Here is a 13,492-nt window from a genome sequence, read left to right as displayed (position 1 = left end):
GAGAAGATAAGGGGAGGGAGGAAGGGCGGAGCAGGAGAGGAGAAAAAGAAAGAATCCAAAGGAAGAAAGGAAAAGAGAGATCCCAGACGTTAAAGAAAGAATAAGCTTCCTGACCTCCGACCACTTCCTTCTTTTCCTTCTGCCTCATTCTCAGGAGTTAAAACAGTCAGCATTTGACAACGCCAATGTCTGAGAATGTCTAGAACATTCTAGGTTCTAGAATCGCCCAAAGTTTTGTCTGTTGCCTGACTGCAGATGACTCTGTTAATACTTCTAACCTGCATCTCGATGCTTGTTTTCAGAAGCAAGACCAATGTGTAGATCTTGAAAAAGTCATGAAAAGGTCGTTGAAAGGTCACGAAAAGTCAGACACTATATATTCTCCTGAAGGATCCAGGGAATCTGTCCAGGAACAGTATCCCTGGCAATGCAGCTTTTGTCAAGAATATAAAGCCACCTTTCACTACAGAAAAGGATGGCGTACAGGCATTATACACCAGATCAAAAGCTTGTCTATAATAATGGGGAAACCTCTTCTGAAGAGTAACATTTCACACCAGTGCCATCCAACGTGACAGAAACTACAAGCCGTTTCACTCACTGTTGCCACCTGGTGGACAGAGGTGACATTTTCCGAAGGCACCGGGGAACATGTGCTAGCGTGACCACAAGATGGCAGAACATAACCAAGTTTTCAAACAAGCTCAGAATCAGGCAGTTTTTCTTCCTCAAAAAGAGACTAATCAGCCAGAATAGGATGAGTTAGAAATAGTTGTACAAATATCACAAGGGTATTACATTTTCACAAAGAAAAATAAAGTTAGAACTTTAAGATCTTTTCTGTTTCACAAAGAAATCAATTTATGGCCGCAAAAGGAAGGAATAGCTATAGAACGTAACTAGACATCTAGTTTGCCTTTTAAGCACTATCATATACACATTCAGGAATTTCTGTAAAGCTACCTCACAGAGTTAAATGTGTGGTAGTGTTTCAATACATTTATTGTAATTCTACCTTTTTAATTGAAGAATAGATAATTGTTCCCCCCAACACATTAATTCTGAATGTGCAGATTCTCACTCAAGCCTGTATCAGTGGGTTCCAAATATAATAATAAAAAGCAAGCATATTACCTATTACACCCTAAAGAATTTGTTGCCCGATTAGCCTCCTTCCTGTCTTGTTTGCACGAGCCATGGTCTCCTAATGTCTTGCCCATCCTATTGTTGGCATATGCTGAGGCTTTTTAATCAGGGTATCTTTCTCCCACTACAAAAATTGCACTATTAATCCTCTCTAGAAGGATTCCACCACAAGACGGTAATGACAGCTCTCACTGAATTGTGTGCTAGGTGCAAGGAGAGGACACAAAGTAATGATCTAACCCAGGGAGCAGATTCATTAAACTCATGTACAAACCGGCAAAACTGGGGCATGGGAAGGTTAAAGAGGTACCTCTTAGCTTAATCAGAGTCACTGCCCTACCTGTCTGCCCTGAACATATTTGCTTAAGCTTCTTCCCACAAAGCCTGTGATTTATGGGGGAAAAAAGGAAAAGAAAAAGAAAAAAAAAAGGCCACAATTGATTTCTTGAAAATGGTCTCCTCTAGGTCCAGAATACTTTTGGTACGTGGCCTCAGTGGCTGCTTCCTAAGAAAAAATGTACTCCATGTTTCCATATGAACTTAACAGTATAATGTATATGTTGAATGGATCCAGTATAGGTAGAGTTCTTCGGCTAGAAAAGGGTGTGAGGGATGCTGGTGTCTCTGGGCATCCTCAGATGTTTGCTACGGGTAGCACCCAGTCATCAGAACACAAGAGTGGTTCATGCTCAAGCTAAGCAGTTCAGGGAAACCACTGTACCTACAAACGTGAGGACAGGCTGGCTGGTGTTAGTTTTGGTAGTGATGAAGCATAGCCAATTGTTTGTAAGCTTCAGACCCCGATCCACCATGGCCTTCTTTACAACTGCCCCAATGATGACAGGAAGTGTTATACTGTTTGAGAGCTTCTTCTTGAGATTACTCGGAATGGACGTGAAGAAATAGGCAAGAATGGCAATGAACAGGTTACCAGGAACCGTGGTGAGATTTCAAAGAGCTGGGCCTGGTGTGCTCAACCAGGTTTTCTGTTTTTTCTGATTCAGAAGCAATCTGACACGTGTTTACTTTTCTCATGTTTTGCTGTGCGTTCAGAATGATTGTCATGCACTGGACTACAGTATCACATAATAACAGACACAGCCCCAGGCTTCATGAAGTCGGAGTCCAGGGAGGATGACAGCCATTAATCAAAGCATCAGATAAACACATTGGAAATTAAGACAGAGCTGAGTGTGTGATAGGAAATGAAAGGACCAGGCATCGTCAAGGAGACCAAGAAAGGCTCCTTGATGGAAGTAATGACCCCACTCTGAAGGGTGACTGATAGACACTGCCACAGAAGCCATAACACCCCCCCCCCCAGAAGAGGGAGTCTGGTTCCAGGAGCATAAAAAGAAAGCTGGAGAAATGGCAGATGTTTATGAGGTAGGATTGGTGAGAAGGGACACAGATAACAAGCTATGGATTAAGTCTTTATCACACACACACACACGCACACACACACACACAAACTGAGAAAAAAATAGAAGCAGGACTAAAAGATGGTAAAAGTTCTGTATAAAAAGCTTTCTGTGGCGGAAGGCGCCAGGTGTTTTACCTTTTCTGTTAGATCGCGCCACTCAGTCTGCAGATCTGAATCTGCGGTCCTGATGGTCACAGAGAGAAAAATACCCAGATCTCACCGCTAGTGTGCACTCTCATAGCTATTCAGTCATTTAATTGGCCCTGAAATAGAAAATGGCACCCTACAGAAATTTTACTTATTTACTTCCAAAAGCACAGGAGTTCTTTGAGTTATTTGGCAAAGATACTTAGAAAGAAAGAAAGAAAGAAAGAAAAGAAAGAAAGAAAGAAAGAAAGAAAGAAAGAAAGAAAGAAAGAAAGAAAGAAAGAAAGAAAGAAAGTTGGATATTTAAGCAATCTAATCTCATTCAACCTTGGTATTTACACATGCAACAAGTGTTTGAAGAAAGTTCCTATATCTCATGGTCCAGGCTAAGTACCAGATTCAGTGGTGGATGAGCCGTGCTCTTTGGATGACCCTAAGAGGAGACAACCTGTAATCCATTGAGTAAATCATACCAGGAGGGCTGGTATGATTTAGTACTGCATGCCCTTGTGCTCAGTAAAAGACCATTGAGGATCAGAGAGTAGTGACTTCGAGGAATTGACGGGGCAATCCTATGATGGTGACCAAACCGTATCGAAACCTAGGGGAACATGTCTAGTAGATGATACAGCAACTATGAAACTTGGAGTAGGAACGGACTCAGCTGTTAGGTAAGGAGCTAGATAAGGCCAGTTGGTATGAATGGGGGCACGATAAGGCTGGGGTTCAGACACATTCTATGGTTGCATACGGTGCAGCTGAGACTACATCTACACTCCATGCTGGAGCCCCTGGGATCTAAGGGCAGAGCATGTAGCGTGGAGAATCGGGAGCTGCCGTTCAGTTTTTTGTTCCTAGCAGTTGCTCATTTAGTCTAAGAAGACTCTCTTTCCGCTCGCCTGTCCTTTGATCTCTACCAGCCGTGTCTCTTACTGCCCTGTCCCCTGTCTGCCTTCCTCTCAACCTCCTTTGAGTGGAGAGTAACAAACTACCCTCATGTTTATTCTCAATTGATAAAGCATTTTTTATTTGTTTTTGTTTTGCTAAATGTTTCTTTTTTAGAAATTGGCACCACCGTGCACTTCAAGCCAAAAGGTATGGTTCCTGTTTATAAAGCCTTCTAGACATTAGTTAAGATTCCACAGCCATATATTGTGGTCTAATGCACCTGAGTTTAATTTAGCATCGTGATTTGTGATAAAAAATTTCAGCAAGATAGTTGGCAATGTTTTTTCCCAGGTCGTAAATTTTTCTTATTAATAAAGGGTCCTCACCCTGACCCATGGCCCCCGGTAGTGCTTTGGACAGTGACTCACTTTAATATCCCTGGACTAAAGCACGTTTTTTGCCCCCTGCCGTCCCCTATTCCACCCCTTCTGGGCTTCCTCTTAAGTGCCTGTGGTTAATCCCACAAATCGCATTTTGTAGAATGCTCGATACCCATTGCCAAAGCTTTCAGAATTTTATAGTCCCTTGATGATAATTCAAGTAAATACACTGCTGAGTTCTGACGCCTACATCAGACATAACCGCTAAACACGTGAAGCGGAGCGCGTGTGCAGTTGACATTTCCACGCTACCTCGGTTCTCTCCGTTCCTGAGGTCTCACTTGCTATAGCTGACCTGGATGGCTGGATCCCTAGAAAAGTCTATCCCACGATCACCATGCACTCCCGACAGCCATGCGACACAGTGTACACTCTTATCCCTTCAAAGACACGGCAAGCCCGCCAAGGCTTCATTAAATGGACCCTAAGATGCCAGCAACAACTTTCCCTCCTAGGCATACATAACCCTAGATCAGCCTCGCGTTGTCCATCCCAAGACAAGTAGTAAAGGAAGCTGGGATGAGGCCAGATGTCGCCGACATTCATGCCCTCCTGGTCACCACTTGACTGTCAGTTGTCTTTTATGAAAATAGCTTTCGGGCTGGAGAGATGGCTCAGTGGTTGAGAGCCCTGGCTGCTCTTCCAGAGATCCTGAGAGCTCACGGCTGTCTGCCTTTCAGGGGTCGGACACCCTCACACAGACTTACATGCAGTCAAAACATCAATGTACACAACATAAAGTAAATTATCTTTTTAAAAATGAAAAAAAAGAAAATAGCTCTCTTTCTAATACACAAGGCGTGTGCTGTTCATCACCAAAATCATCACCATGATCATCACCAAAAGTAGACACCTATGGGGAGGCGAGATATGCCCTCTTTGAAGCAAGAAGACATAAAATAGTAATACTCTCTTTATCTCTTTTCTCCCCCAAAAGTATGATTACAAATTATCCGTTAATTTGTCTGGTAACACAGGTGAAACCTCAGGACTTTGATGTGGGTGATGACATCGAGTGTTATTCAAATATCATGTTAAGGTATCGGGTGTGACTATAAGTGGTACCTAGATTTTTAATAAATGGTGTGGGTAACTATTTGATATTGGTTTTTGTGTTTGTTTTCTTATTTTACTTTGGTTTTTTGTTTTGTTTTGTTTTGTTTTGCTGAGTCAGGGTTCCGTGTATTCCGGGCTAGCCTTAAACTCATATGTGCGAAGGTCATCGTAACCTCCTTACCCTCCTGCCTCCACGTCCCAGCGCTGGGACTGCAATCATGACTGCTTTGAGGAGAAAGATGTATTGCTTTTAACGTTTTCACAACAGAGCTTCAGCTGACCAAAATACCACTTTCTAGAGGGTAAAGATGGAGCGTTAAATGCAAGAGGAGCCTGCAGTTAAGGTCTAGAATTCAAAGCCCATGTTATCTCGCCTCTGATCTGCTCCATTCTCAGCTACCACAGGCTTCAAGCCCCCAATTCACACAGAGGAAACTGTACTAACAGGACATAGACAGCAGGTGGCGCCAGAGTCAGCATAATCGCATTTGCTTTCAACATGGCTTCCGAGGTCACCAACAGACGCAGAGCACACAGATCAGAAATATTTTGGAGATTCTATAGATTGTCAAACTCCATTATCCAACGGATTTTTCCTAAATTGTTTAGATTTTTGTTTTATTTTTTTAGTCATTCCATCAGCCTTTAAGAATTCAAAAAACAATTTTCTTTTGTATAACTGAAGCACAAACATAAATATGATTCTGGTTTCTCGTTGGCTGCAATGGACACGGGGGATCATTGTGGACATGGTTAAAGATGACTTTAAATATATTCAGTCACAATATGAAAAAAAGGAAACCATCATTGGTCTGGTCTGTAAATTAAAAAGTGTCACCAAAATAGATGGTTAAAAAAAAAAAATACTTGGTGAAATCTTCGAGACTATATGAAAAAGCAAAATGATGATTTCAGAATCATAATTGAATCACCAGTAGAGAAGCTTGCCAAAAAAATCCTTTTCTTCAGTTTCAGAGTATTTAATAAACTTTATCATAAATTATAGGTTTTACCCTTTTACGAGCTTGGTTCACGAAAAGATGCAATTTAGTCTTCATCCTGACACAGTCCTTCCCTTGATTCCAGAGCCTTGAGAGTGTTACTTTCTGATTTATTACTTTGCTGCAGGTTATATCTGCCTTTATTAATAAGCCTTAAAAGCCTCAAGCTAGGACAGGCTCGGTGGCTCAGTGGGTAAAGTTACCTGCTGCCAAGCCAAGATCCCCAGGACCACGTGGGCAAAGAGGAGAATTGCCTGCTATTAGCTGTCCTCTGGTCACACACATGCGATGACATGCAAACATCTACATACACAATACACGCATAATAGATAAATAAATAAATAAATAAATAAATAAATAAATAAACCGTTTGGTTTTTTTCTTTAAGCCTGATCCAAATCACAAATATCTTTGATTCGAGTTAGTATTTCATTCATTTCTGAAACCAAAATTTCTGTGTTGTGAACAATATGTGGAATACTTACCAAGTGCCACACATGCCAGCATGCGTGCACATTTATAATGCCCATATAGATATGGTTAAGTATCCTTGTGTGACTGTTCCCTGTGATGTGGAAACCATGCAGCAAGCTTTTGAATTGTGCCCCTATTTGCCTATGCGTGAGGCTAAGCTGTGTTTGCAGACTTGTGCTTTGGTGATAGCTGTCAGTATGTGCAAGCACTTGCTCGGCGTGGCCATCTGGCCCAGGAACTAAGATCTATCATTTGCATTTCAGCAAATAAGTAGAATTTCATAACTATGAACTAGAACATAATTAATGATTTTGTGAATTATTCTTCCCTGAACTAGCCATTAACTGGAGTAGTCTCCTATGCAGTCGTATACATCAGTAATTGCATACCTAACTTGTGATAATTCCCCAATTGTTACCCATTCACAGGATTCCTCGATTCTGTTTATTTACTCTCAAAATCAATTATGGCAAGAGCAAACCACACCAGCACATTAAATAGCTATATGAGAGAACTTAATAAATAATAATTGATAGAGACAATGGTATCTTTACCAGGTGTATACAATGAAGTTCAGATGTATAACAAGACTATCAGGAATAAAATTAAAAGCTATTGACATGTGCATCATGGGAATTCCTGTTACAACAGAGTAGCATGCAATTCTAAGAGTTAGGTTGCATTGTATATTTAAAGACCAATGATGTGTGCATATGTCATGTATGTATAGAGAAGTATTTACAGGGGATGTAAACTTTCCTAAGTGTTTGGATAGGTGGATAAATGGCAGAGGACACATATCCAGGCATGTATGCACATTAACAAGAATGTTGACTTTAATGTATTTATCCAGATTCCTAGAAATATACATGTATGCTTTTCAATAATAGAACTCTTGCTTTCTCTAACGTTTCCTGCCATTTGAATAAAATGATAAGGGCTGTTCCGTTCAGTCCTCTTAGCTGTCCGTGGATACTACTCAATCCTACGATGTCAGGAAAACAATATGGCCTGTCCTAGCACTAACAATGAGACTACAGAAAGAAGCAAATTGAGCTTTTTCAGAGAATCTGTTTCGTACTAGAGAAAAACACAAATCATTTTGGCGTATGAGACCTTAATTTTGTACAGTTTTTCTTTATTCTGAAAGCTTTGCTGGTACATTAATACAGACAGCCTGTGTGTGTGTGTGTGTGTGTGTCAGAGAAAAGCTTTGCCACCAGGAGAGGAGCCTATGGAGGCTGACAGTCCCAGGCATCCAGAGAGCTTGGAGGAGGAGAGGAGGAACTCAGAGAAGATTTTTCATGAAGCATCAGAAGACATCAGAGACTGGTGAACAATTACTACAGATGCTTTGAGCCTCAGCCCTCGTGAGACTGGACCTGAAGGTTGTCAGGGTGTCCCTCCTTACTATTACACCATAGACATTCAGAAGATCACAGAGTGAGCTGACTAGAATCGCTAGATATTTAACTTGCTTATTCTGGTTCTATGGCTTTATACCAGACAAAGCTCATTTTGCATAATTGCAAGGCTCAAAGTTTGCATATGTTCATATTTTCATACTAAGCGATATTCTGTGGCACTCTAGCCAAAATATCAGACTTTTTTTTAAAAAAGACACTGTCTCCATCTCCCTGTAGTTTTTGTCTAGACTTAGCATTGCTTTAACCAGAATTTCATCCACCAAATGTTTAACGAAGACACTCACTGCTGAGGTTCACTACCGCAGCTCACCACGTGGTGGCGACAATGACTCTGGAGTCAGACACTAAGGTTAATGGATGAGCCGTGGAACTGTCACTGTGGATGCAGTTCTCAGTTTCTTCTATATTTCTCTGGAAGACAGTATTTGTTACAGCAATCACGCAGCTGTGCACTTATATTTATAGTTTGATGAACAGAACACGCATCGCGGTATGTTGTGGCTTCATACAGTTGTTGAACGGTTCTCTTCTACTCCTCCTGTTGCTTTTTAGCTCTTGACATGGAGGATTGTTGGGGAAGCCGTTCTTCAAGTCAGGACTTTTCCTTGCTACACTCTCTGCAATCTAATGCATTTAAGCAGTTTGGTGAAACGTCATAGACTAGAACACCCTTCCGTTGCACGACATTGGCTTTACACACATGCACACTCATTGTCTGCATACGTGGCCCCTAAAACATCAAAGTAACCCATAATTACAGCCCGGTCAGCTTCTAGCCTGAGTATCATTGTCTAAGTATACAGTCTTAAAGCCAATGTCTCTTAAACAGAAAAAAAATTTCTGTTTTGTTTTGTTTTTGTTGTTGGGTTTTGGTGTTTTTGTTTTTTGTTTTTTCAATGAAATTTAAGTTCAGTTACATGATAAAAGAGGAAATGGGACCAGAACATGGGTGATGAGATTGTAAGACAGACCTCCCATTTCTGCTACAGTATCACTAGTACCACTAGCACACAGCTCCTCATTCCCCTCCTCTCCTCTCCACCCACTATCCCCTCAAACCCAAACTTATCTCCCCACATTCTTGTCCCCATTGGCAACCTGAGCGACCCAGCATGATGTTCCAAGAATCAGCCCCAGGTTAGGTCCGTTCTCAGTTGCTCCAGATCAACAAAGAACCTGCCCCAAACCTCATCAGTTTGGCTGGATTTGTTGTCTTTGGTTTTATTCTTCATTCTAAGGCAAAAGCTTTGGGCAGGAGGACCTTTGCTTCTTCGAGAGACCATAAGACTTAAAACAAAAAACAAAACAAAACAAAAACTTACTAAGGTATCACCCGTGCATGAAAGATACTTTATAATAGTCCTCATCTACCCCTGTTAAAGAATAAACAATCCCGCCTCTCACCTATGAAACAAAGAAGTTGGAGACTGACGACCGAGCCCTTCTGACACTGATGTAGCCACTGTTATGTCTGCAGGCAGAGCTTGTGTTGGGATCCTGAAGGACCGACCAAGTGCTCAGAGTCTTAATCACAGGGACGGCTTTGCTGTAACTGTGTGGAAAGCATGGGAGAGGAGGGAAACTGGAAGGGGTCATGGCAGCCACCCTAGCAACTCCTCCAGCAGGAGCACCTTCATATTTAAAATAACCTAGAGAGCTCAGAGAGAGCGGAACTTAAAAGACAGGTCGCATCCTGAGCACTGACACGGGACGTCAGCGCCAGGCCGTGTGCCTTGCATACTGGCTATGCCTTACCTCCGATGCCATCTTTATTCAGCCGTCAACCGGCAGAAGATGCTCACTCTCTCTCTCTCTCTCTCCTTTGCTCTACAGGACCCGGGTCGGTGAGAGGAATCAACGGATCCATCAGTCTGGCCGTACCACTGTGGCTGCTGGCAGCGTCCCTGTTCTGCCTTCTCAGCAAATGTTAATAGAATAAAAATTTAAAAATAATTGCAAAAACACACAAAAAATGCGTCACACAGATACAGAGAGAGTGCAAGATGGGGGGAGACTATTGTTTCACAAGATTGTGTGTTTAAAAATGAAGGGGGGATATGAAAAATGAAGAAAATACAACACTAAAAACAGTTTTAAGATCCTTCAATAAAAATCTGAGTATAATTTAGGGTGGGAAAACCTCTCCCAGAATATGTGTCTATCTTCTAAGCAAACGACTGCTGTGTAAAGATTCCATCATGCTAAGGACATCTGATGTTGTACAAATGATACTATTCAAGGAGTACTAGATGGATGTTAACTCCCCCCACACTTTATCCTTCCTTCATCCATTTTCAACTGTGGGGAAAAAAGAAGGTCTTGCCTTTGGTGTTTATATTTCCATAATCTTTTTATTCTGTTTTTCATTTGAGCTGATGTGTAGCCATTTTGGACTGTCAACGGAAACCTGTGTTGAGCCTTTCTCAGGCTCCCCTGCCTCGATCATCTCTCTAACTTTTAAGAGCATCCCTTTCCCCTCCAGTGTGTTCTATCCCCCAGCGCACCCATTCCAAACACCCCCTTTTTCTCTACCCCCACCTCCCTTTGCCCCAGCAACTCAGAACACTAGTCAGGCCGCAAACGCTAGCAAGTACCATTTTCATCTTCTCCACTGTGCGCGTGTGCTCAAGTCTCTCGCTCTCACGTAGATGTACATGTGTGTGAGCGTGTATGTGTCTTTCTCTAAAGCATGCCAGGGGAATGGTTCATGTGTACATAGACCCATTGTGCTGTAGATACTGTCCTGCACTGTAGTTGTGAGGTGCGGCTGTCACACGTTGCTGGGGGAGACGGGCTGGGTGGGAGGCAGGAGCAGGATCCCTCCCCCCGTTCACGGCCATCACATGACATCAGTGTGCATTCAAACCAAGCTGTGCTCCTCCGGAGGGCAGGACCCCATACCCCTCCTGGTCTCATTTTCAGAACCCAACTGGGAGTCACTCAGAACATCACTGTAAATGAAAGTGCCTACTATCGATGGGGTGAGAGACAGGGAGCAGATCTGTGGCCCGGATGACATGACCTAGGGGAGGGAGATGGTCTCTGATTTCACTCTTAGTTCACGAGCCTGGAGTATCCATCAGTTTCATAGCTCTATAGAGACTGAGCCCCATTGCAGAAAGGGGCAGCATGTATTGAGCAAATCTCCAAAAACAAATGGGTGTGTGAATGCTAAGCCCCGCCCCCCAAGGGAAGGAGGAGCCCATGGCGACCCTAAGCAGGCCTGCTTGCCTAATATTCAAGTAACATTGCATTTGCCCCATAATGCCCCTTATTGGAGATGGTTGACCCAATAAAATATTGTGAATGAGACATAAAATGTAGACAGATGCCCGAGTCTTCTGTAGAGGCTGCTAAACCTCTAATGCAAGTATTGGTCATCACAGAATGGGAAGTCCAGGCTTTGTTCTCCTTCGTGGATTCTTATCTTTGCGTTCAAGGCATTGCATTATCGGGTTCCCGCCCCATTGCTGAAGCACGTGGCACCATTGCCCATAGAGGCCAGTCAGCATCCCAAGCCAGGCCGCTGGGGCACGGATGCCGCATACCTTCCCTACTCTGCTTAGACATACATACATCTGTGAGAGTCCTCTTGACACTAACACTGAAAGCTAAGCTACTCACTCAACCATAAGGAAGTTCTGAGCAAGAGGGGATGAGCCCAAGCAGAAGTGTGAGAATTCCAAAGCCCTACGTCAACCTGTCGCTAACAGTGTTGGCCTGCATGGCCTATCTTTGCTAGGAAACTAGCAGCTGCTTTCCCTTAAGACTACATAGAAGCATCTAAAGTAATTCACCTTGGGATAAGATGAAGGGTTCTTGCTGAAGTCATGATGCTATGTTATGGAGCCACGGAGTTATAGAGCCAAGTTTTCTAACCTTTGAAATTAATGGCTGTCACATGATACAAACTGAAGGGAAAGAAGGAAGAAAAGAAAGAAAATGTGGAAGGGAGGAAGGAAGGAAGGATAGAGGGAGGAAGGAAAGAAGGAATTTGAGCAGTATTTTATATTTCTTCTAAGGAATTACATCATTTAGTTTACAAATCTGTCACTTCCTGTCTTCATGGTTTGCAGTTTTGACATGATCCAGAGGACAGACAGGGCTCAGGATGCATAAAAGTCTTTATGGATGATCTAGAAATAGGATAGGAATTCCTATCCAAGAGGGTAGCTGGCAAAACATAGGGTAGGTGTGCTGCATTCAATAGGATATATTGTCAATCAAGAATTTCTCTAGAAGTCCAGTCCTCTTGTACAAGAACTGAAGAATGCGTGTTTCCCATGTTAAAGAACCCTCCAAATCCTTAAGTAAAATCTTAGAAGAGTGCATGTTGGTCTACATAGAAGGAATAAGGAAACAGGCATTAATTCAGCATCATTTAGTATTAGATTCAGAAATGGATACCTGTGACATGTCATAGGCTTTGATAATGTACTTGGTCTTCAGGGTCCCCATCCTACTATAAGGACAAGCTCTGAGTTTTTGTGGGAGGAGTCTTTCCTTTGGAAAGAATTCCTGGTCATACCAATACCATTTGTTCTTTTTGATTTATTATAATGGCCCATAGAGCCAACAGCTAACGGTTTTGAAAAATGTACTATTTGCCCACATCTCCAGAAAGCTCTGAGACATTTCTAAGAAAGTCATTCCCCTGTGGAGAAAACCTAGGTCTCACCACATACCACATAGGTTTGAGAAGTCATATGCAGAACTGAGGAAATGTTCTTTGAAGCAAGATTAGAATCCCTGTAGGGCCAGATGACCTACTTTAAGATGTCATATAATTGACAGAAAAAAAATCATCATATTGCTGTAAATCCATCCAATGATCTCACTTGTTGGTAATCAAAGTACTGAATGCAAACAAGTGTTTGGAACAAATAGGTAGCATGGAGTGCAGGATGTATCCATCAGCCTAGGCCACTCACAGATTCCAAATCCTTTGTACGCAAAGTAAAAGTTACACCATTCGTAAGACAGACTCTTTAGCCTCAGCTTTCAGTCTAAAAAGCAGAAATTACCTTGACTCAGGGCAGGTCCCAAAGAAGGATAACTCTCCTGGATTCTACAACTGTAGAACTGTCTGTTCTCCTTGCAGCTGCTGATCAGAACGACTTTGCCTAGGAACGCTGTTCTTGTGAGACTTAAAATCACTTTCTCCAAAAACAATTGACAACTTATGGAAAAGTAGATGTGTTTTCTGTTTGGAAGGATTTTCCCTATTAGCTCTTGTGTTGTCTTCCAAGTCAGACAAATAGTTTCTCCCTTGCCATGAACATTTTTTTTTCTTTAAGTTCATAGACAACTGAGGCTATTCAAAGAGACCTTATAACAATACTCGTGACTTTTACGTTCTTGGAGGACTGAAACAAAAGTGTGTTTCTCCTCCAAAGATGGACTTTACCTCCTCTGCCTACAGAAACTAAACTCCTCAGCATGAAACTGTTTTTTGGGTCCTTTCTCCTCAGCCCACAGTCACAGGGTCCT

At 42.3% G+C, this 13,492-nt stretch overlaps 1 protein-coding gene across 1 annotated transcript in view; it reads left to right on the top strand.

The window, feature by feature from the left end:
• Nucleotides 1-10,836, top strand: part of Lsamp (limbic system associated membrane protein) — a 638,950-nt gene extending 628,114 nt beyond the window's left edge. Inside the window, exon 7 of the mRNA XM_052158414.1 lies at nt 9,836-10,836. Coding sequence (XP_052014374.1) covers nt 9,836-9,933 — 98 coding nt within the window. The 3' untranslated portion in view covers nt 9,934-10,836. The remainder of the gene's footprint in view (nt 1-9,835) is intronic.
• The last annotated feature ends 2,656 nt before the right edge of the window (nt 10,837-13,492 follow it).

The sequence above is a fragment of the Apodemus sylvaticus genome, chromosome 15 (genome assembly GCF_947179515.1).
Source record: "Apodemus sylvaticus chromosome 15, mApoSyl1.1, whole genome shotgun sequence".
In the NCBI taxonomy this organism is placed as follows: Eukaryota; Metazoa; Chordata; class Mammalia; order Rodentia; family Muridae; genus Apodemus; species Apodemus sylvaticus.
Note: the sequence above shows the minus strand (reverse complement) of the source record. Positions and strands in the feature narration are given on the sequence as shown.